The following is a 22926-nucleotide window of genomic DNA, read 5'->3' as shown; positions in this document are numbered from 1 at the left end:
AAGGGGTTGTCCAGCCATATGATATTGGTGACCTAGGTTCTTGGCAGCGGCCATCACTCATTGGACAGAGCTGTGAGATGTTCAGCTGCATTCAATACACTCGGTCTTTGCCAGAGCTGATAGTAGCTGATCACTGATGGTGCCCGGAGTCAGACCACCACTGGTCTTATATTGATGACATATTCTAAGGTCATCATCAATATCGTATGCCCGGACAATCCCTTTATGTGCTCACAGCATCAGTTAACTTCTAACTCTTGGTCAGCAAGGGGCCATTAAGTATCATTGAAAAGTGAACCAAGAAAGGATGGCTCATCCACATTGGCGTCCCAACTATCCAGTGATGGAAGATGTGGGAAAGAAAAGTCACAGCCAGATTTATGGGCCAGTAACCATGGATACCTAAGCTACTGCAATGCCCTGCACATGGGGTAAGCGACATAGGTTACATTTTTAATAGAAGGCATTTGCTAATATTATGATTACTTTGCGAATATCCCTTTAACATAACAACAATAATATGTTGGCAATAGTGAAAAAAATGTACATTAAATATAGAACAGAAGCTAATTTACATTCACTCCTTGCTACAAAAGAACTAACATTATACAGCAAGTATAATCACTTATGCAGTCACATTATGAATTAATTTTCAATATTTAACACTAAAGGCCAAAAACACGGGAAAACTGGGCACACAAAGAGTTGGGGGTCAGGAGGCCCTTGGCTGGTCTGGACAATTTTGTTCAGAAATGTATGTGAAAAAGATATTTTGTGTACACGTTAAAATTATAGGTTAAAAATATTATTTTCTTTTAAGTATGAAAAAATATATACAGTATATGTTTATCCCATTGAATGGCATTCCGCATTTCATCATGCAAAATATTCCAACGGTCTCGTTCCAACGGCGCCTCTAGTGGCCAAACTGTGAACAGCAATGAGCACATGAATCAGTACATGGTAACATCCAGCATATTGTCATAAAGGATAGTCTGGCAAAAATGTGCCGCATCGTAAATACCAAGTGCCACAAACTCTTCTAAAGCCGATGATAAAAGTGCATTTTACAACAAAGCGTCAAATATCTAAATAAAGGAATGTTACTGATATGCGAACACATCTGCCAAACCTTTTCCACACATTCTTTTCATGCTGGATCTGTCAAGGAAATCTATGCAGAAAATGTTCAGGTGATATGAAAGGGACTGCCACCATCTGCTCTGATGGGAAAGACAGCATGGCAGAAGTTGGTAGGTTAAAGACATCACCTAACACCAATTAGGCACGCTGCAGACCAGCAATAGCCTGTGGGCCAGATGGATGCTGAATTATAGCACCCTTCCTGGGCTGCTGACAGATTTATACTCTGAGGTTGGGCTACAATCTGTTACGGTATTATTTTTCAGATGAAGCACACAGAAATGATCTGACGGGCTGCACTTCACTCGCTGCTGTGAATAAGAGGCTTAGCAAATAAAGTGACCACAAAAAAAACCTCCTGAAGGAGGATCAAACTGCCTGCAGCTTAGCAAACGTGCTACCACCCTTTAAAACAATTTTCAGGGTAAATAACTTTTCTCAGAAATAAGCGAACCTAGAACTTGCTATGGGGTCTTCTAAGTCCAAGACATAGTTTATGTGGCCTCAAAACTTACAATGCAAAGCTAGTCAGCGGACCAGTCCAGAAAGTGATCTGGCGTAGCTCGAAGCTGGTGGGCCCTAATGAAGAGCTCCCCACATATAAAAGCTCCCCAATTATTAAAAATCTTTAACAGTACTGTTTTTTTTTCTTATGGGCCAAAGCAAACTTTTCTGCCCCCTAAGCTTCAGGGCCCAGGTTTGAGTGCAACCCCAGCACCTATCATAGTTACACCTCTGCCTTTAGGCCCAAGGAACAAGATTAATGATATTGCCAGAGGCCTTTCACCATTACTAGAATTTATTTATTTATTTAATCACTGTCCCTATCGGGGCTCACAATATAAATTCCCTATCAGTATGTCTTTGGAGTGTGGGAGGAAACCGGAGAACCTGAAGGAAACCCCCAGGGAGAACATACAAACTCCTTGCAAAAGTTGTTCCGGGGGTGTGCATCTAGGACCACAGCGCTGCATGGCTACAATGCTAAACATTGGGCCACCATGCCATCCTATGATTGAGTTCTACCAGAAAATATCACTAGAGGCATAACTGAGTCATTTCTTGGGTGAACTTTTTCCTAGATCCAAGTTGGAAGTATCACTGAAAGGTGAAGGGAAGTCATCCATTGGTCTTATTATGGCATCTATTAGCCCAATCATCTAAGATGAGTTCTTGGTGGCTTCATCTTACCGAGCTTCTATTATCATCTGAACCATTATAGTTACTACACATTGAGATACAGAGTTTTCCTACGAAACCTAATTTTAAATGTCGATCAGCCATTGGAAACCCTGTAATCTTTATCAGTACTGAAGAATGAACCCTACGAGTGGTCACCACATGTCTGCAGACTTCCAAGACTCAAGAAAATGAGTCTTATGAAAAGTCACAAGCACATTCCTCTCCACTGACTCCTGGAAAATGGACCTCTTGGTTTTTTTTTGGGGATATGGGTATAAAAAGCCTTTGAAGAAACAAATGTTTTATAGTTTTCCTATAATACAATATATTTAAGATAATATCACAAACTGATTCCATAAAACGTTTAGAGTATATGAGTGTAGCGTCAGACTCTACCTCTGGCATCTTATGAATCATGTTAGTGGCACAGAAGGGGCCCTGTGTAGCCCTCCATACTTAACACCAGCAGACCCATATGTTTTACTTGGAGGTAAGTAAACAAGCATGGCAGCTCCACCACACAAGGAAAATGTGTTTTCCAAGATATATATGGGTTTTTTACTACCAGCAGGAGGTGTCGCTTTTAGGGAGGGATCAAAAAACAAATGTATGACATCATGGGCACCACTAGCAGGAGGGGGTCATTTGCTTTCTAAAAGGCAGCAGACTAATTAGTGAGAACTTCAAAGAAATTATTTCTTAGGCCTCTGACTGTAAATAATGCACATTCACATACCCCTGTAAGAGTCCTTACAGCCCCCAAATTATGCCATGCCTATCGCTCTATAGCTGTACACCCAATCCATTTACCTAAGGCTGAAACCACATTTGGGATTTTTTTAGGCAACAGACTGTTGGAAAAGTTACTCTGGGCATACGCCTAACAATCAGAAGATCAACCCTTCTATGTTTAAAGGATCTTAGTCCAGTTTTAAAAAGAACAATTTAATCAAATCTTTTAGATTTTGAATAAAAAAGAAGAGAATATATTTACTGATCATTGACCTTAACCAATAGTAATCTAATGAGCAGTGAATGACAGTTGTCTAAGGAGGACCTAAAACATTCAGGGGTTTCCACTATGAATAGCAATGGGTCCAAACGATCAACACTTGTCTGGTGGAATTGAACACACGCATATAACAAATATATACGTATATATAGATAAAGAACCCAAATATATATAGAACGAAAAATGGAAAGCAGCACTCCAAAAATGTTTTCAAAATATGGTGGACTTCATTGGGTCCACATGGCGTGGCGACATTTCGGCTTCCAAAGCCTTTCTCGAGCAGAAAGCTTTTTCTAAAAAAATAAAATAATATATATATACACCGGTATATATATATATATTCAAAAAAAGAAAAGCAGCACAAAATAATAGAAAAAAGTGGACTTTATTGCCTGAACGGTGTGGCAACAAAACTTTTTCAAGCAGGATACATATATGTGTATATATATATATACATACACTTAGCAATCCATCATCTCATTAGTTTGGTAGATCTCACTATATCACCATTTTGGATGTGCTGCCTCCTTTTTAGGATTTGTATATGGTTGATTGGGATCATCGCTAGTTTCACTGCCCCCATTTAGGCTGCTGTTTTTTTTCTAGATTAATAATGATTATTAAGAATAATACTAATATATATATATATATTCCAAAGTGCCACAAGTGTGCTGCTTACTGCACTAAATAAGCTATCTGGCAGTGTTCTGTGTATTCCCCAGGCAGCACATTACTTTTCTCCCCTTAGATAGTTGGGATGTCTCTGTTCCTCACTTGCTTTTTCCTTTACTTCTAATTGTGTAAATATTTTCTTCCATTTCCATTGATTATTGTCCATGTCCCTAGTGGAAGACTCGGGCTCCCGCCATCAGCAGCCCCCCCAGGAGCACTAGGTGCAGCCCCCCAGGGCTCCCGCGATCAGTAGTGATGCCCTAGGTGCAGCCCCCCAGGGCTGGAGCCACAGTCCCCGTCCCCCCCGGCGGCAGAGCTCACAGACGGTAATTACACGGCGGCGGCGGCGGCGGCGGAGGGTCTCGTCCCGGCTCCCCCAGCCCGGCTGCACGCACGGTGCCCACGGTGCAATGATCAGCGCCGGCTCTTACGTGTGAGGATCATGATGTCCAGCTTCTCGTTACACATCAGTGGCTCCAGTGCTGGCACCTACAGGGCTCCGGTACAGACCTCCCCGGAGAAGGATGGCACAGGCATCGCAGGTCAGTCCGGACAAGAAGACTAGTGCCCCCAAGTATCCACAGGTCAGAGCAGAGGTGTAATCCAGAGGGAGCCCCCCAGAGCCAGAGAAGCCATGGTGAGGTGGAGGGCTGCAGAGTGGACGATCCTACAGTCACCCAGAGACTGCTCACTACTGCTGCTGGCAGCCCAGACCCAGCCTCTCACACACAGCAGCTCTGGGCGGGCCACCATCCATCCATCCATCCATCCCACCCTGCGCTGGGAATCAATGACGCCTCCTATGTGCTGCCATACAGCGAGCGCCACCTACAGGCCACAGTCTGCTCCATTCATACTCACAGGAAAGCCGCAGGTTGTCTCCTCCTGAAATGTGCACGGAAAATGTGCAGACCTGGGATTACTCCTATAATATATACATATATAATAATAATAATCTTTATTTTTATATAGCACCAACATATTCCGCACACATGACACATACACTGGTCATTCTGACTGATCATTCTGATGATTTGTCACTTATGTAACTCTTGTGTTCTAGCTATGACACCACAGCTTTCACCATGGCTAGCACATGACAATCCCACCTCAGGGACAGGACTATATTGTGGATCTAGGCCTCATTTACAAGTCATTGATTATCTCATTAGGCCTCATTCAGACGTGAGGAAAACAGAACACGTTTCATCAGATTTTCATCAGCGTTTAGTAAGAGTTTCAGCAGTTTCTTTCAAAAACTAATGAAAAAAAAACAAACAAAAAAAGTTTTTCCTCTTCTCCTATATATCAGTCCAGTGATGTCCGATTTTTGCTCGGAGCTGAAGAATTTTATTGCCAAGTTTGTTCGAGCACTTGGATCAATATCAGATATGTCTTGACGATTTTGCATGGACCACCCGGCCCACAAAGGATCACGGACTTGTGAGCGGCTGCATAGACTGTCATAGCTATGAGCAAAAAATCAGATAGCATCTGTACACGAAGACTGACATGTGAATGAGCCCTTAGTGTTATCTGTTTTATGTCATTTTCATTCGATTTTTTGGTCTATGTTCCATTTTTACCATCAGTGTCACTGTTTAGATTGTGTTCTCTGGGTCTGCTGAAGGTATCAGACCAGTCACGTCCGCAGTTCAATGTGTCTGTATAGTGGATGGGTGCAGGAGCGGCCGGCTACTTCCATGCGCTAGTCTAGTCTGTGATTAGGCCACGTTTCAGTATTTGGTCAGTAATTTATCTCAGTATCTGTAAGCCGAAATCAGAGGAAAAGTATAAGGGCTTGTTTCTAATAACGAGAAACACGTCCGTATCTCGCATGTGGAAACCAAGCTGTGGCGCCGGCACTTTGGAGCGGAGCGTGCGGCCGCATAGGAACACATGGAGCTGCATGCTCCGCTCCAAAGTGCCGGCGCCACAGCTTGGTTTCCACATGCAAGATACGGACATGTTTCTCGCAAGTGGAAACAAGCCCTAATAGACACACTTCACCACTTCTGTATTTATCACCCACTGCTGGTTTTCACTCATCTGGCAAAATCAAGACAATTATGCCAATCACATTCTGACCAGACTGATCAGCGTTTGATCATAGATTGTTGAGCAGATCGTGATCCGATTTTCTCAGATGTGGAAAATAAAATAAAAAAAGTCTCCATCTTCTCCATTACGTCAGTCCATGAAAACAGAACTGCACTCAGATGTCATCTGAGTGCAGTCCGATATTTTACACAAACTCAAAGAAATGAATGGCCGACTGTGATCCAATAATCGGATGCAACTTGTGCATGTTGTGATTTTTTCCTTGGACCCAGAAAAAAAAATCAGACATTTGCATGACTCCATAAATACACTGATAGGGAACTTAGATTGTGAGTCCCAATGGGGACACTAAGGGCTCATTTCCACTTGCGAGAAAAATGGACGAGTGCAATCCGATAAAAAATCGGATTGCACTCGGACCAATGTTATTCAATGGGTGACATCTTATCTGCAATTTTTTTCTCAGCTGAAATCGAACTGAGAAAAAAATCACAGCATGCTGCGTATTGCTGCGATTCTCGGACGAGACTCACCAATGTAAGTCAATGGTTGCGAGAAAAAAAATCGCACAGCACTCGGACCATGCGAGTTCTGTCCGATTTTTACGCACCGGTGTCCTTTGAAAAGCCGGTAATTCAGCACGGTGTACAGTAAAATCACACTGACAGGTTAGAATAGAATAGATAAAATAAATGTCTACACATAGTATACAGTAGGTAGACATATATATATACTAGCTGTACTACCCGGCTTCGCCCGGGGTAATAACTCTGTTAGCAAAATAGAATGTGTTAACAAAAATTTATTCTGCACAAAAAAAACACAAAACAGATAGATAGAAATGTAATTATTAAAAGGCAAAAACTAAGCTAATAGAAGCATTTTACAACATATATTTCAACACCAGAGATATTCCACACAGATTTAACTAAATTGGCCAAGTAATGTGAAGTAATCTTCTACTACTTATTCGAGAGCCTTTTGATAAACGACATTCTTAGTTTTTCCTTCAGGTGCAAAGACAAACAGATTTTTGGCTGTTCCAACTCTTGAACAGGCCACATAAAGTTGACCATGAGAAAAGCATGGAGATTGTAAATCTAAGCTAGCTGAAGAGCCCGGCGTTGCCTGGGCATAGTAAATATCTGTGGTTAGTTATAGCACCTCACTTCTCTTATTTTCCCATCACGCCTCTCATTTTCCCCATCACATCTTTCATTTTCCCCCTCACATCTCTCATTTTCTCCCTCACTCCTCTCATTCCCCCCTAACACTTGTCATTTCGACCTCACATCTGTCATTTTCCGATCACTCCACTATTTTCCCTCACTCCTCTCATTTTGCACTCACACCTTTTCATTTTCACCTCACACCTCTCATTTTCACCTCAGTATATACATGTTTGTCATCTCCCTTATATATAGTATACACCTGTATGTCATCTCCTGTATATAGTATATACCTGTATGTCATCTCCGCTGTATATAGTATATACCTGCTGTGTGTCATCTCCCCTGTATATAGTATATACCTGTATGTCATCTCCTCCTATATATAGTATATACCTGTATGTAATCTCCTCCTGTATATAGTATAAACCTGTGTGTCATCTCACCTATATATAGTATATATCTGTGTGTCATCTCCTCCTGTATATAGTATATACCTGTATGTCATCTCCTCCTATACATAGCATATACCTGTATGTCATCTCCTCCTGTATATACTATATACCTGTAGGTAATCTGCTCCTGTATATAGTATATACCTGTGTGTCATCTCCTTCTGTATATAGTATATACCTGTATGTCATCTCCTGCTGTATGTAGTATGTACCTGTATGTCATCTCCTCCTCTATATAGTATATACCTGTGTGTCATCTCTCCTGTATATAGTATATATCTGTGTGTCATCTCCTCCTGCATATAGTATATACCTGTGTGTCATCTCCCCTGTAAATAGTATATACCTGTGTGTCATCTCCTCCTGTATATCGTATATATCTGTATGTCATCTCCTCCTGTATTAGACCTCGTTCACACGTTATTTGGTCAGTATTTTTACCTCAGTATTTGTAAGCTAAAATGGCAGCCTGATAAATCCCCAGCCAACAGTAAGCCCACCCCCTGGCAGTATATATTAGCTCACACATACACATAATAGACTGGTCATGTGACTGACAGCTGCCGGATTCCTATATGGTACATTTGTTGCTCTTGTAGTTTGTCAGCTTATTAATCAGATTTTTATTTTTGAAGGATAATACCAGACTTGTGTGTGTTTTAGGGCGAGTTTCGTGTGTCAAGTTGTGTGTGTTGAGTTGCATGTGGCGACATGCATGTAGCGACTTTTGTGAGATGAGTTTTGTGTGGTGACATGCATGTAGCAACTTTTTGTGTGTCGAGTTGCATGTGACAGGTTAGTGTAGCAAGTTGAGTGCAGCAAGTTTTGCGCATGGCGAGTTTTGCGCGTGGTGAGTTTTATGTGTGGTGCCTTTTGAGTATGTGCAAGTTTTGTGTGAGGCAACTTTTGCATGTGTTGCAACTTTTGTGCATGTGGCAATTTTTCCGCGTGTGCAAGTTTTGCGTGTGGCGAGTTTTCCATGAGGTGAGTTTTGCACGTGTGGCGAGTTTTGCATGTGGAGAGTTTTGCGCGTGGCGAGTTTTGAGCGGCGACTTTTGTGTTTCAACTTTTATGTGGCGAGGTTGGTGTATGTGTGGTGAAATGTGCGCTGAGGGTGGTATATGTGTTCGAGCACGTGGTAGTGTGTGGCGCATTTTGTGTGTGTGTTCATATCCCCGTGGTGGTGTGGTGATTATCCCATGTTGGGGCCCCACCTTAGCAACTGTACAGTATATACTCTTTGGCGCCATCGCTCTCATTCTTTAAGTCCCCCTTGTTCACATCTGGCAGCTGTTAATTTGCCTCCAACACTTTTCCTTTCACTTTTTCCCCATTATGTAGATAGGGGCAAAATTGTTTGGTGAATTGGAAAGTGCGGGGTTAAAATTTCACCTCACAACATAGCCTATGACGCTCTCGGGGTCCAGACGTGTGACTGTGCAAAATTTTGTGGCTGTAGCTGCGACGGTTCAGATGCCAATCCCGGACATACATACACACATACATACACACATTCAGCTTTATATATTAGATATATATATATATATATATATGTCAGTGAGACACACACACATATATATATATATATATATATATATATATATATATATATATATATATATATATATATATTTAATACAGAGCTAGATACCAGAAAAGCTGGTAATTCAATTGGCGGCTTTTGCTATCTCCTTATCAAACCCGACAGGATATGACACATGGTTTACATACAGTAAACCATCTCATATCCCTTCTTTTTTTACATATTCCTGATTACTAATGTAAGAAGTGTATGTGTGTAAAATTTGGGGGCTCTAGGTGTTAAAATAAAGGGTTAATTCACGGAAAAAAATGGCGTGGGCTCCCGCGCAATTTTCTCCGCCAGAGTGGTAAAGCCAGTGACTGAGGGCAGATATTAATAGCCTAGAGAGGGTCCATGGTTATTGGCCCCCCTGGCTACAAACATCTGCCCCCAGCCACCCCAGAAAAGGCACATCTGGAAGATGCGCCTATTCTGGCACTTGGCCACTCTCTTCCCACTCCCGAGTAGCGGTGGGATATGGGGTAATAAAGGGTTAATGTCACCTTGCTATTGTAAGGTGACATTAAGCCAGGTTAATAATGGAGAGGTGGCAATAAGACACCTATCCATTATTAATCCAATAGTAGTAAATGGTTAATAAAGCACACACACGTTAGGAAAAAAGTATTTTAATGACTCACATGGTGTTGTAATAGTTTATTAAACGCTCAATCCAATTGATGACCCTTGTCACCTGAAAAAAGTTAAAATAAAAAAAAGAAACAATATCCCATACCTCTCCGGCCTTAGGCTAGGTTCACACTGCGTTATCAGCAGCCCGTTCAACACATACGGTAACGGGCTGCTGTTAACGCAAGTGCCGATGTGTCAGTGACGGACCCGGAAACGCTGCAGCCCGTGTCCCAGGGTCCATCACTCAATGACGGCACATGGCTACCGCACGCCCATTGTGGGCGTGTGCTAGCGATACGTCCGACATAGAACTTAATGGCAGCGTTAACGGACTACGTTACACCGCGTTATGCCGCGGTGTAACGTAGTCCATCTAAAGGACTGCCAAAACGAAATGTGAACCCAGCATGTCCCACGCTGTAAATCCTTCTGAAGGGGTTAAATAATTTTACAGCCAGAAGCCTGCTAATGCAGCCGCCATTGGCTGTAAAAAACTGGGGAATTAATGTACTGCAGGGGAACGTAGCTACCAAGACTTGCGGTGCTGCGCCCCCTGCTGGTATAAACTCTTATGAACTGGAGCGTGAGAAAATATTCAGAAAAACCCACGCTACAGTTTATATGAGGTTATGCCAGCAGGGGGCGCAGCACCACAAGTCTACGATGCTACGTCCCCCTGCTTTCCATTCATTCTCCAGTTTTTACAGGCAGGGGCAGCTGCATTAGCAGAGCTTCTGGCTGGAAAATTATATAACCCCATCAGATGGATTTACATCTTGGGACAAGACTGTAACGCCGGAGAGGTATGGGATATTGTTGTTTTTTTATTTTAACTTTGTTTCAGGTGACAAGGGTCTTCAATTGGATTGAGCGTATAATAAACTATTACAACACCATGTGTCTTTATTTCATTAAAATACTTTTTTCCTAGTGTGTGTGTGTGTGTGTGTGTGTGTGTGTGTATATTATTAACCCTTTATTACTATAGGATTAATAATGGATAGGTGTCTTATTGACACCTCTCCATTATTAACCTGGCTTAATGTCACCTTACAATAGCAAGGTGACATTAACCCTTCATTACCCCATATCCCACAACTACAGGGGAGTGGGAAGAGATAGTCTAAGTGCCAGAATAGGCGCATCTTCCAGATGTGCCTTTTCTGGGGTGGCTGGGGGCAGATGTTTTTAGCCAGGGGGGCCAATAACCATGGTCACTCTCTAGGCTATTAATATCTGCTCTCAGTCACTGGCTTTCCCACTCTGGCGGAGAAAATTGCGCGGGAGCCCACGCCAATTTTTTCCGTGATTTAACCCCTTATTTTAACAGCTAGAGCCCCCAAATTTTGCACACAGACTCTTCTAACATTAGTAGTGAGGAATATGTAATAAAATAAGGGATATGAAATGGTTTACTGTATGTAACCATGTCTCGTATCCTGTCAGGTTTGGGAAGGAGATAGCAAAAGCCGACAATTGAATTACCGGCTTTTCTGCTATCTATCTCTGTATTAAATATAAATATATGTATATATGTGTCTCACTGACATATATATATATATAAATATATATATGTGTGTTTTGAAGAATATTTCGTTGTAAAACAATGTGTGACTGTCAGAGAACTTCTGTATGTAAAAGCTCATGTGAAAATCACATTGCACACGGATTGCATACGGATGTTATATGATAAAAAATCGTATAACACTCGCATGATTTGCCTCTGTTTTTTCGGTCCATAAATCGGACCGTTTTTTTCTCGCAAATGGTAATGAGCCCTAATGACGATATCAGTAAAGCGCTGTGGAAGTAATGGCGCTATATAAGTAAGCATAATAAATAATAAATGGCCCCATAGAATAACATGGGGACGAGTGCGATCCGTGAAAACAATGGACTATCACAGTCCTCGTATGGCGCCTCCATACGTGTTGATTGGTAATGATTGAGTGCCAGAGATTTATTATATAATTTCTAAACCTTCCCCCAAAAAGTAAGGAATAGTAAGTTTAAGGCCGGGATCCCACTTGCAACTGCAGTGCGAGAAACTCGCCTCAATACCCGGCAGCACTTGGGACCGGAGTGTGCGGCTGATGTATCTCTATACAGCTGAATGCTTCGGTCCGAACCGCCGTGGCAATGCCGGGTATTGAGGCGCGAGTTTCTCGCATTGCAGTTGCAAGTGGGACCCCGGCCTAGAATGAAAACTCTACATGAGCGATTCATCAAAGCTTTCGGAAGTAAAACCTTTGAAAAGTTGCAAAATGTAGGCGTAGCTCCGAGTTGTGCTAAAATATTGCGACTTTTGTTGTTTTCACACTGGTTTCTACAGCTCCGCCAAAATGGCTGGAGGTGGGGAGAGACACCACAGCTCGTCTTATTCATGACAGATTGCGGCGTTTTCTACTGCAGATTTCTTACTCCAGGACCTGACTGGAGTAAGATTTCTGGCATGGTGCGCTTGGAGATTCACGCCCCTAGTCAGATGCTCCTGCACCTCCATGCACCTCTTCATGGAGCGGGAGCATCTGACTCCAGCACGCCCCTCATCAAGACCAGCGTGAACAATGCCGGTCTGGATGAATCAGACATCCTCGGTTTGCTCTGAAGGTTATGACTAGTATTCCTTCTGCATCAATTCCTTCATCGACATTGTGTTTAACAATTGCCATTTCAGTAATTTTCTGATATGTTCTTAAAATGGTTAATACCAGCTAAAATGAGAAGTCTGCAGTCGCTCTATATGACGGTAGTCTGCCAAATCATGACAGACAATTCCCGTGTAGGTGGGCTGTCACGTGAAAGCATGTAAGTGATATGCATACTCGCGGTCACATACCGCCTAGAGCCACCTAGTTTCCCTTAAAGGAAGAAAATTGAGTCTAGTTTGCTAGTTCCATAAATGTGGTCATGTGACCACCCACCTGCACGGGGCAAAACGGCAGAATAATGACAGGGTGCGCTTCTCACGCTGTCACAGTTCGGCAGTCTGCAGTCATAAAGAGTAACTGCAGACTTTTCAAATCAGGCCGGAAAAAACCCCTTTAAATATGGATTCAAACTGAAAATAGTTTTCATTAGTAAAACTGACAAAATATTTGGAGACGAGGGATAGCGCTGAGCCATGTCCTCCAGAACTATGTTCTGTTTCATGTGCGTTTAGGGACCACTTACCACCTTTACCTGAACAAACAGAACAAATCTGGTAGATACTGATCATCTCAATGCTGCTGCACACTGCAGTTATCGCTGATGCGATAAATCTGTGAGAGCGTGCCGCCAACAATTGTGTTGTAGGAATAAAAAGTAATGGAAGCAGTTCAGTCTTAAAGGATCAGTTTTCCCTGGTATGAATCATGTCCAGGTTCCCTTTAAGAAGCAATAGCCCAATTCAAACTATGTTTTTATATGGATGCAAGCAGAAATTGTGTAATTATCATGTAACTGACACATGTACATGTGGAGTGCAGCCTCCAGAGCTGGCTACAGACATTTAAGACTTAGGGCCTAAAGCAACAGCCACATGGCCCTGATTCATCAACAATACCACAGTGTCAGTCACAATGTCTCAACAATAACCACAGTGCCCCTAGCAGTAGCCACAGGACCCCCACAGTCAGCCATATGGTGCCTAATCAGGACCAGTACCCCCAGTGTCAGTCACAGTGCCCCAACACTAATCACAGTGCCCCTAGCAGTAGCCACAGGGCCCCCACAGTCAGCCATATGGTGCCTAATCAGGACCAGTACCCCCAGTATCAGTCACAGTGCCCCAACACTAATCACAGTGCCCCTAGCAGTAGCCACAGGGCCCCCACAGTCAGCCATATGGTGCCTAATCAGGACCAGTACCCCCAGTATCAGTCACAGTGCCCCAACACTAATCACAGTGCCCCTAGCAGTAGCCACAGGGCCCCCACAGTCAGCCATATGGTGCCTAATCAGGACCAGTACCCCCAGTATCAGTCACAGTGCCCCAACACTAATCACAGTGCCCCTAGCAGTAGCCACAGGGCCCCCACAGTCAGCCATATGGTGCCTAATCAGGACCAGCACCCCCAGTGTCAGTCACAGTGCCCCAACACTAATCACAGTGCCCCTAGCAGTAGCCACAGGGCCCCCACAGTCAGCCATATGGTGCCTAATCAGGACCAGTACCCCCAGTATCAGTCACAGTGCCCCAACACTAATCACAGTGCCCCTAGCAGTAGCCACAGGGCCCCCACAGTCAGCCATATGGTGCCTAATCAGGACCAGTACCCCCAGTATCAGTCACAGTGCCCCAACACTAATCACAGTGCCCCTAGCAGTAGCCACAGGGCCCCCACAGTCAGCCATATGGTGCCTAATCAGGACCAGTACCCCCAGTATCAGTCACAGTGCCCCAACACTAGTCACAGCGCCCCTAGCAGTAGCCACAGGACCCCCACAGTCAGCCATATGGTGTCTAATCAATACCAGTACCCCCAGTATCAGTCACAGTGCCCCAACACTAGTCACAGTGCCCCTAGAAGTAGCCACAGGACCCCCACAGTTGGCCATATGGTGTCTAATCAATACCAGCACCCCCAGTGTCAGTCACAGTGCCCCTACAGTAGTCACAGTGCCCTTAGCAGTAGCCACAGGACCCCCACAGTCAGCCATATGGCACCCAATCAGTACCAGAACCCCCAGTGTCACAACCTCCCAACCTTATTGAAAGTGCCTATAGGATCAGCCATAGTGCCCCCAGTGCGCACCGCTGTCCTTAGTGCCAGCCACTCCATCCCTAGTCAGCCCCATTGCTCTCTACCATGCATTACATTTCTATTTTGCAAAGTTTCAGCATCTTGTCAGTAAATACTTAATAATATTCCCCTTAACTTACAAAGGAAATAACATTACTGTAATGAACAGCAAAGTGTCTGCAGACAAAAGCCATGTTTCCGTTTGTCACCAGCAGAAAAGGTGTTTTCTTCTTCTCCGCTGAACATCTAGACAATTAATAATAATAATTAATAATAAATACAATTCTATATACTTTCATTGTATTATTCATGACCAAATCCTGCACGCGAACACCAGACATCGAGGATTATATATATGGAAATATATGAGCTAACATGTTGCCATTACCAATTAGATTAAGTCAATCAATAAAGTGAGGAAATTCCGCGGCAAATCCAGAAAGACCCTCATTGTCCCCTTAATTGCCGTCCTCTGCACATGACTAGACCATAACACTTCTGTATACTGGAGTTCTAAGGAAGATTTATTATGGGATGGCGCACATGTGACCCTGACTATATAGCCACTGGTCATCTCTTTGTTACAGCCTATTAAGAACAGACGCTACGTACTCTGGTCATATGCTTTTCACCAAATATCTTAAGAAGGGTGAATAGGTCGCACCCAAACTCCTAAATCAGCATTTTATCAGTTAGCCCTGCGATGTGTAAGGCGCTGTGATGACTCTCGGCTACTTGCAAATTGGGCCATATGGTGTAGTGCTATATAGCAAAACTTTGTAAAGCGCAGCGCTCTACTTTGATGGTGTAAATTAGTTTATTAAAAACATCTGTCAGCAGGTTTTGAGAGCAAGCGTAATGTAGGGAAAGAGACCCTGATTCCAGCGATATATCACTTACTGGTGCATCAGTTGTGACCCAGTCTGAGTTTTTAGATGTAGTCTGTAGCAGAGCTCAGAAAACTAAATCCCGTCTACACCAATATTGTATATTGACAGCAAACTGCTACTCAGAGGAGGTGGTGTGGTTGGACCAGGGCTCATGGGTGCATCAGTCCAAGCAGTGATCATCTCCTGGGGATAAAACACTCCTTGTATTGAAACAAAAACACACAGCCTAATACTATAAGTGACACATCACTGAAATCAGTGTCTCTACCCCTACACCATGCCTTCAGATTACATAGCAAAATCCTGCTGACAGAATCCCTTTAAAAGATATAGTGCTGCCAAATTCCCATGTAATGTCTGTTGCAATTATTAAAACAGACTTTATAGTTTAGCTGAGAGTATAGTTTAGTTTTCACTAATTGCACCATACCAAGCAAAACCATAAACATTAATCCCTAGTCTTGTGCAGGTGCTAACTAAACACTGACCCTGGCTACTCAGGCATGGCTGAGCTAGTCCCAATCTGGTCAAACAAAACAGCTATCATCCATACCAACCAGTGATACTTGTAGTTTGGTTCACACAGCTGTGCAAGCTCTTCTCAGAGAGAGATTCTGCCTTGTGTCTCTCTTCAGCTTCAACACAAATCCACTCTGGTCAGCTTCCCCCCAGATGACTGATTAAGGTGAACACCTAGCCTGGTTATATGCAGAGCCTGCCAGGTGCACCTAATCAGAGCCTGTAGAGCACGGATTTAGCCCTAGCTTGGTTTTGCGACAGTTCACACATTGATAACATTATTGGTGTCCCTCTATTAAAGTAAAAAAAAAAACACAATGGTAACTGAAATAACTAGAAATAGTTTAAATTATCTGAAAATCAACTAATGAAAATGATGAGCTGTGCATAACTCCACCACAGCACTGATTAGCAGCTCCCTGTGTACACTGTACATTGTCAGCAATGCAAATCACTGATGAGGGTGCGGTTACACAGATTAGCTGGACTTCCTGGCACAAGACACCTAGTCCTGCAGTGATAATATGCTGACGGTATTGAAACAGGCTGCAGAGGAAATTACACATCACTGGAATCAGGGTCTCTGCCCCTACGTTATACAACTCTCTGATTAAATATCAAAATCCTGCTGAGAGATTCCCTTTAAGGTTTCATGCCCATGAATGTACAGTATATGCCCCATATGAAACTGTTTTGCACCTTTGTACTGATATATTTTATTTTTAGAGTTGGACGATTTTGTACTTGATTCAATGTATGGGTCCTATTATTATGCTTTGCCTATATAACAGCATCATATTTTGTAGAGTTTTACAGACATTGTTATCGCTGTCCTGACTGGGGCTCACATATAAATTGCCCATCACGATGTATTTTCAATGTGGGAGGAAACCTCAGTACTCAGAGGAAATCCACACAAACATATCTCACATAAGTGAAAGATGTCCGACGTTTTGGGATACTTTTATCTCTGTCTCCCTTTCTTATTTTCCAGGTACATAAATGCCTGCTAGATAATTTAGCTACACTCCATTATCTAGGCTTTTTTTCCTCTGCAGATATGTATGAGTCGGAAAGTAGAAGCCCCCTACACATCAGACCAATGTTAGCTGGAACTACCAATATGAACAGCATCGACCAACACAATAATGTGTATGGGGCCTCCCGACTCTCTCCCTGCAGGTAAGAAGAATTTGGCATGATTGACTTCGGAGCGCCGATCCGTTTGTTCTCCCTTGTTCTAGGCTTCTAGAAGAGTCTGGCAGGGGCTATCTCATAGTTTGGCTGACAGCAATCTATTGTGAATAGTGGGGAGTGTTGTGAACTATACTTCTTGGCTCCCTCTTGTGGTCACTAATGGTTTGGCACTTGGATTGTCTTTTCCCAGGTTGGTACTCACCTGCTTCGTTAGGCCTGGGGTGTTGCTATTTAAACTTCCTGGATCCTCAGTCCAGTGCCTGGCATCGTTGTATTCAGTTCATTTCTGTTTGCTCCTGTCTTCAGGTCCTGGTTCTTTGCAAGATAAGCTAAGTCCTGCTTTCTTATTTTTGTTGATTTGCATTGTTCATATTTTTGTCCAGCTTGTACAAAATGTGATTCCTGTTATCGCTGGAAGCTCTAGGGGGCTGATATTCTCCCCCCTCACCGTTAGTCGGTTTGGGGGTTCTTGGATATTCAGCGTGGATATTTTGCAGGGTTTTTTGCTGACCATATAAGTCATCTTACTATCTTCTGCTATTAGTCAGTGGGCCTCTCTTTGCTAAAATCTAGTTCATTCTTACGTTTGTCTTTTCTTCTTACCTCACCGTTATTATTTGTTGGGGGCTTGTATATAACTTTGGGGTCTTTTCTCTGGAGGCAAGAGAGGTCTTATTTTCCCTGACAGGGTTAGTTAGTTCTCCGGCTGGCGCGAGACGTCTAGGATCAACGTAGGCACGTTCCCCGGCTACTGTTAATTGTTTGTGCTAGGATCAGGTATATGGTCAGCCTAGTTACCACTTCCCTATGAGCTGGTATTTATGTTTGCAGACTCTGCTATAATCTCTGAGATCCTTTGCCATTGGATCATAACAGTATGCCAGGCCCATGAATAGTTAATGCATTGCAGAAGTGGGATTAAAAGAAAAGGAGTTCTGAGGTTTTTTTTTTTTCCCTCCTCTTTCTTCCTTCCCCTTTTTCTCTGAGTGGCTGGAAGCTTTGCTGCAGACATGAATGTTCAGACCTTGATTACTAGTGTGGATCAGCTTGCTGCACGAGTGCAGAGCATTCAGGATTTTGTTGTTAGCAGTCCTATGTCAGAGCCTAAGATACCTATTCCTGAGCTGTTCTCTGGAGATCGATTTAAATTTGGGAATTTTAGGAATAATTGTAAATTGTTTCTATCTTTGAAACCTCGTTCGTCTGGAGATTCAGCTCAGCAAGTTAAAATTGTTATCTCCTTCTTGCGTGGCGACCCTCAGGATTGGGCTTTCTCGTTGGCGCCAGGAGATCCGGCATTGGCGAATGTTGATGCGTTTTTTCTGGCGCTCGGATTGCTTTATGAGGATAATTCCTGGGTGGTCGCCTCGGATGTTCATGCGGCCGATTTGGTTCGTGCCTTCCACGCTGCTCATCCTGATCGCCCTGGTGGTCTTGGTGAGGGTTCGGTGACCCCTCCTTAAAGGGGGGGTACTGTTGTGAACTATACTTCTTGGCTCCCTCTTGTGGTCACTAATGGTTTGGCACTTGGATTGTCTTTTCCCAGGTTGGTACTCACCTGCTTCGTTAGGCCTGGGGTGTTGCTATTTAAACTTCCTGGATCCTCAGTCCAGTGCCTGGCATCGTTGTATTCAGTTCATTTCTGTTTGCTCCTGTCTTCAGGTCCTGGTTCTTTGCAAGATAAGCTAAGTCCTGCTTTCTTATTTTTGTTGATTTGCATTGTTCATATTTTTGTCCAGCTTGTACAAAATGTGATTCCTGTTATCGCAGGAAGCTCTAGGGGGCTGATATTCTCCCCCCTCACCGTTAGTCGGTTTGGGGGTTCTTGGATATTCAGCGTGGATATTTTGCAGGGTTTTTTGCTGACCATATAAGTCATCTTACTATCTTCTGCTATTAGTCAGTGGGCCTCTCTTTGCTAAAATCTACTTCATTCTTACGTTTGTCTTTTCTTCTTACCTCACCGTTATTATTTGTTGGGGGCTTGTATGTAACTTTGGGGTCTTTTCTCTGGAGGCAAGAGAGGTCTTATTTTCCCTGACAGGGTTAGTTAGTTCTCCGGCTGGCGCGAGACGTCTAGGATCAACGTAGGCACGTTCCCCGGCTACTGTTAATTGTTTGTGCTAGGATCAGGTATATGGTCAGCCTAGTTACCACTTCCCTATGAGCTGGTATTTATGTTTGCAGACTCTGCTATAATCTCTGAGATCCTTTGCCATTGGATCATAACAGGGGAGGTTGGGCTTAAGAATACGTGTTTTTGGTATTTTACATCAGCCACTATAGAAAAAGCAGAAAATATTGACTTATAACTATGGCAAATCAAGACTTATGTACATTCATAATTACACACTATGATTTTTCAAACCACAAACGACATGACTCTGTTGTCAGGTGTCCCAGCATGAGGGGCACCTTCCCTGTCCCTACAAGTATGGGTGCCCTAGCTTGTCCTGTTCCCTGGATTACTTCTTATGGTGAAGATGTTGGGGCCACGTAGTTTGCCTTAGCTCCTGAATCCGCCTTCAGTCTGTACTCTTCCCCCAGTCAGGGAATAGGGGACTAGCAATGTAGCATAATACACTAACTAGACTAACAAGGTAATACGAAGAGGGATAAAGAAAAATGCCAATCATACAAATATACACACACAAATAACAGAGGTATGCTCTGGGGAGTGGAGGATGGCGTTAAACCAGAGTAGGAAAAGAAGTGGAATTATTACACAATCAAAACCTAGCAACAGTCACATATAAATCCAAACGCCTTCTCCAACAGCAACCACCAACAACCTCCAGCCATGCAGCAGAAGCTAGATCTGACAATGAGAGATAGCCAGGACCCAGATTATATAGGAGATGGGAGTGGCTAACAGTGAACAGCTGAGCCTTAATGCAGGAAAGCTTCCAGGAGCTCTCATCTGAGCAGATTAACCCCTGCACTGCTAAAAGAAATCTGCACCATTTAAAATGACGGTGAAGTGCTTCTAATCAGTGCCGAAGTAGGAGAAATCAGACGCTGTGGTCTTCTAGTTTCTCTCTGTCACGGTAAACCTGTGACAGCAAAGCTGCACTTGACTTTGATGAGAAAAATCAACATATACCTGCCCAGCAAATGACATGTAACAGCCCCATATTAGTCTATAGACATATTTTTCTGTGCACCAAGAGCAGTTACCAATGGATATGCCAATTTATACATTACAAACACAATGCCTTATTTACATGTAGCTGCAAACATCATTTATGGCAATTATTTTTCAAGAATGTCAATCCGTCCGTCTGTCTATCTTCCCACCTATCTTTTTTATTCCTCTCATACTTATGAATAAATTGGTTCTTTTAGAATGTATTATTTATTAGATATCTCATACTAATTAGAGAAGTATGCTGCGGTGGAGTCACAATATGACCTCCAAGGTCAGACTCTTCAAGGCTAAGCCAGAGCTGATTTTGAGCAATCACAACATTTTGCATTACTGAGCTTCAATCTTAGCTAAAAATAGATGGAAGATTGTACAATGAAATGCAGTGGAGTAGGAAATCTTGAAAATAAACATTTTGGAATTTGGAGAAATATGTATTTTGTAACAAATAAAAAGCAGAGAACCATTTGTTATGTGTGGTAGAATACTCAACTATAGTTACAAGTAAAGAGCTACAGTATTAGAATGGTTCACACATACACATACGTAGAGATGATCGAATATCGAGCGTCATCGAATTCTTTCCAAACATTTAAGTTACAGTAAAATTGAATTGGTCATCTGTACAAATAAGGACACATCGGAAGTTTTCTTCTTCTTTTTCTCTTATTTTTCAATGTATGATACCATTCTAGAAAGAAACAGACTCTAGAAATTGTTGTAGTAATATTTTTTCTTTTCTAACTTTCCAAACTGACTTTTATGTTTTTGTCAAACCTCGGGTAAGTTAGTGTATGGACACGGTAAGCTCAGGCACCATGTATTTTGACCTGTAACTATTTCCGCTAGTTTACAATATGTATGCTGTGGATGATGGTACTTGGGCCCACCCAAAGATCAGATGGTTTGGTGTCCAGTGTTGGACTGATGTGCTTAGGACCCGCTAGTAAAATTCATTGTGAGGGTCCACTTCACAGCTGTGTGCCAATATTACCTGTCTCCTGTAAATTACAGAATGATGCATTCTACAAACATTTAAATGGAAAAGTGGCTATATTTGCAGTGATATACTCTATGAAGTAGATAGAAAATGCAGCAGACAGGAGTTGAGGACCCCCATTTAAATTGATTCTTAATGGCTGTTCATGTTTACAAGTTTACTTCCAAAGCTTGTGTGCCCATTAGCAATTGATTAAAACACCACACGTCAGAGAAGTTTTTGGCCACACTGAGGTTGTGCTCTGCCTGCATTAGAGCTGGTTGTCAGTCAGTGCCGAGGCGCGGTTGCAGCCAACACTCACTTACTATGTACCGAGTGGTGACTGCAGCTGTGCCCGCACACTCTATGACTGAAAGCCCGAGCATGCCAGGAGGAATAAATATAATTTCCTCCCGGCAGCAAGGTTCTCAGAACTCTATTAAACTGCAACTTAACCCCATATCTGCTGGTTCATAGCATTTTATTTTTACTTAACAGGTCCCCTTTAAGATTCATTGTGAAATGCAATCTGTGGAGAAAACTACAGCTCCAAGCAAGCCCTGAGATTTGCAGCTGGTAAGACATACTTGGAGTTACCATTCCACAAGAAGGAGAAAAGGATGAGCTGCACACTTTTTCCAGTATTATCCTGCTGTCTGCTCCTTAACTTGTACTGTTTCTTTCCTGGGAGTCCTCTCATCTTTCGACTAGGTGCCTAATGCCTGGTACTCGCTTTTCCCTCTTACCCTGGGAGCTGGGCATGCATGTTAATACAGTTGCAAGAATCAGCAAAGAGCAGGAGCAAGATAATTGGTAATGGAGGAGGCCCTAATGTAACGTTAAGAAGGTGGGGCTCAGGATGGGGGATACCAAATGGCTCACTGATGATCATCGATGTTATCCAAGCCATCCTATGTGCCTATTCAATAATAAACCAAGTATTTGATAAATAAGCTACCCATTTTATTACAAGAACCCTTAAACTGGCTACAATTCTGCATGTTACCTCTATCCGTAAATTGGGAAGTGCAGTAGGTGTCCCATACCTGGAACATAAATCCCCTTTAAAGTTATACTGATAACTATCTTCTGTCTCTTGCTACCGTACATATAATAGGGAGGCAATACGGAGACTTTACTGGACATGGCCATGATTCCTGCCCTTCTGATGTATCTATTACAATATAACATTTTTGTTTGCATCCATTTTTCAAGGTTTAAAAAATCTAATAGCATGAAGTTCCATTAAAGGACATGTTAGTAACTGATAGGCAAAGGAAAAATTCTATCTCAGGAGCAGAAAAATGGTTCCATACGAAACATTTGTGAAACGCGCGTCGGGTATTTGGTGAATGAGCTCCCTATTGTCAAGTACATAATATTTTTACCCATATTTTTTTCCTCTTTCTGTGAGTCAAATAATGGCTAGATCCTCTACCTTCATAATTATATATCACATTGTAATCATTTTATTACTTTTTTACACTATTTATTATTGGGGGTCTCATTTTGGGGGGTTTCCCGCAGTGCTCACCCACCAATCTGTCTTTATGTCTCTGT

At 42.7% G+C, this 22926-nt stretch overlaps 2 protein-coding genes across 4 annotated transcripts in view; one reads left to right on the top strand and one right to left on the bottom strand.

Annotated features, from left to right (window-relative positions):
- The window catches only part of DLC1 (DLC1 Rho GTPase activating protein), a 705112-nt gene that overhangs the window by 55280 nt on the left and 626906 nt on the right, over window positions 1-22926 (bottom strand). Inside the window, exon 1 of one of the 3 annotated variants that reach the window (XM_077279714.1) lies at window positions 4441-4579. The exons of the other annotated variants lie outside the window; for them this stretch is intronic. Coding sequence (XP_077135829.1) covers window positions 4441-4477 — 37 coding nt within the window. The 5' untranslated portion in view covers window positions 4478-4579. Of the gene's footprint in view, window positions 1-4440; window positions 4580-22926 lie in introns of those variants that run through there. 3 annotated transcript variants of the gene reach the window in all.
- On the top strand, window positions 4423-22634 carry LOC143793085 (uncharacterized). The gene is made up of 3 exons (XM_077279715.1): window positions 4423-4551; window positions 17104-17227; window positions 21865-22634. Exons 1-3 carry the CDS (start codon window positions 4452-4454, stop codon window positions 21944-21946), a joined length of 306 nt encoding a protein of 101 aa, XP_077135830.1. The 5' UTR covers window positions 4423-4451; the 3' UTR covers window positions 21947-22634.

The sequence above is a fragment of the Ranitomeya variabilis genome, chromosome 1 (genome assembly GCF_051348905.1).
Source record: "Ranitomeya variabilis isolate aRanVar5 chromosome 1, aRanVar5.hap1, whole genome shotgun sequence".
Taxonomy (NCBI): Eukaryota; Metazoa; Chordata; class Amphibia; order Anura; family Dendrobatidae; genus Ranitomeya; species Ranitomeya variabilis.
Note: the sequence above shows the minus strand (reverse complement) of the source record. Positions and strands in the feature narration are given on the sequence as shown.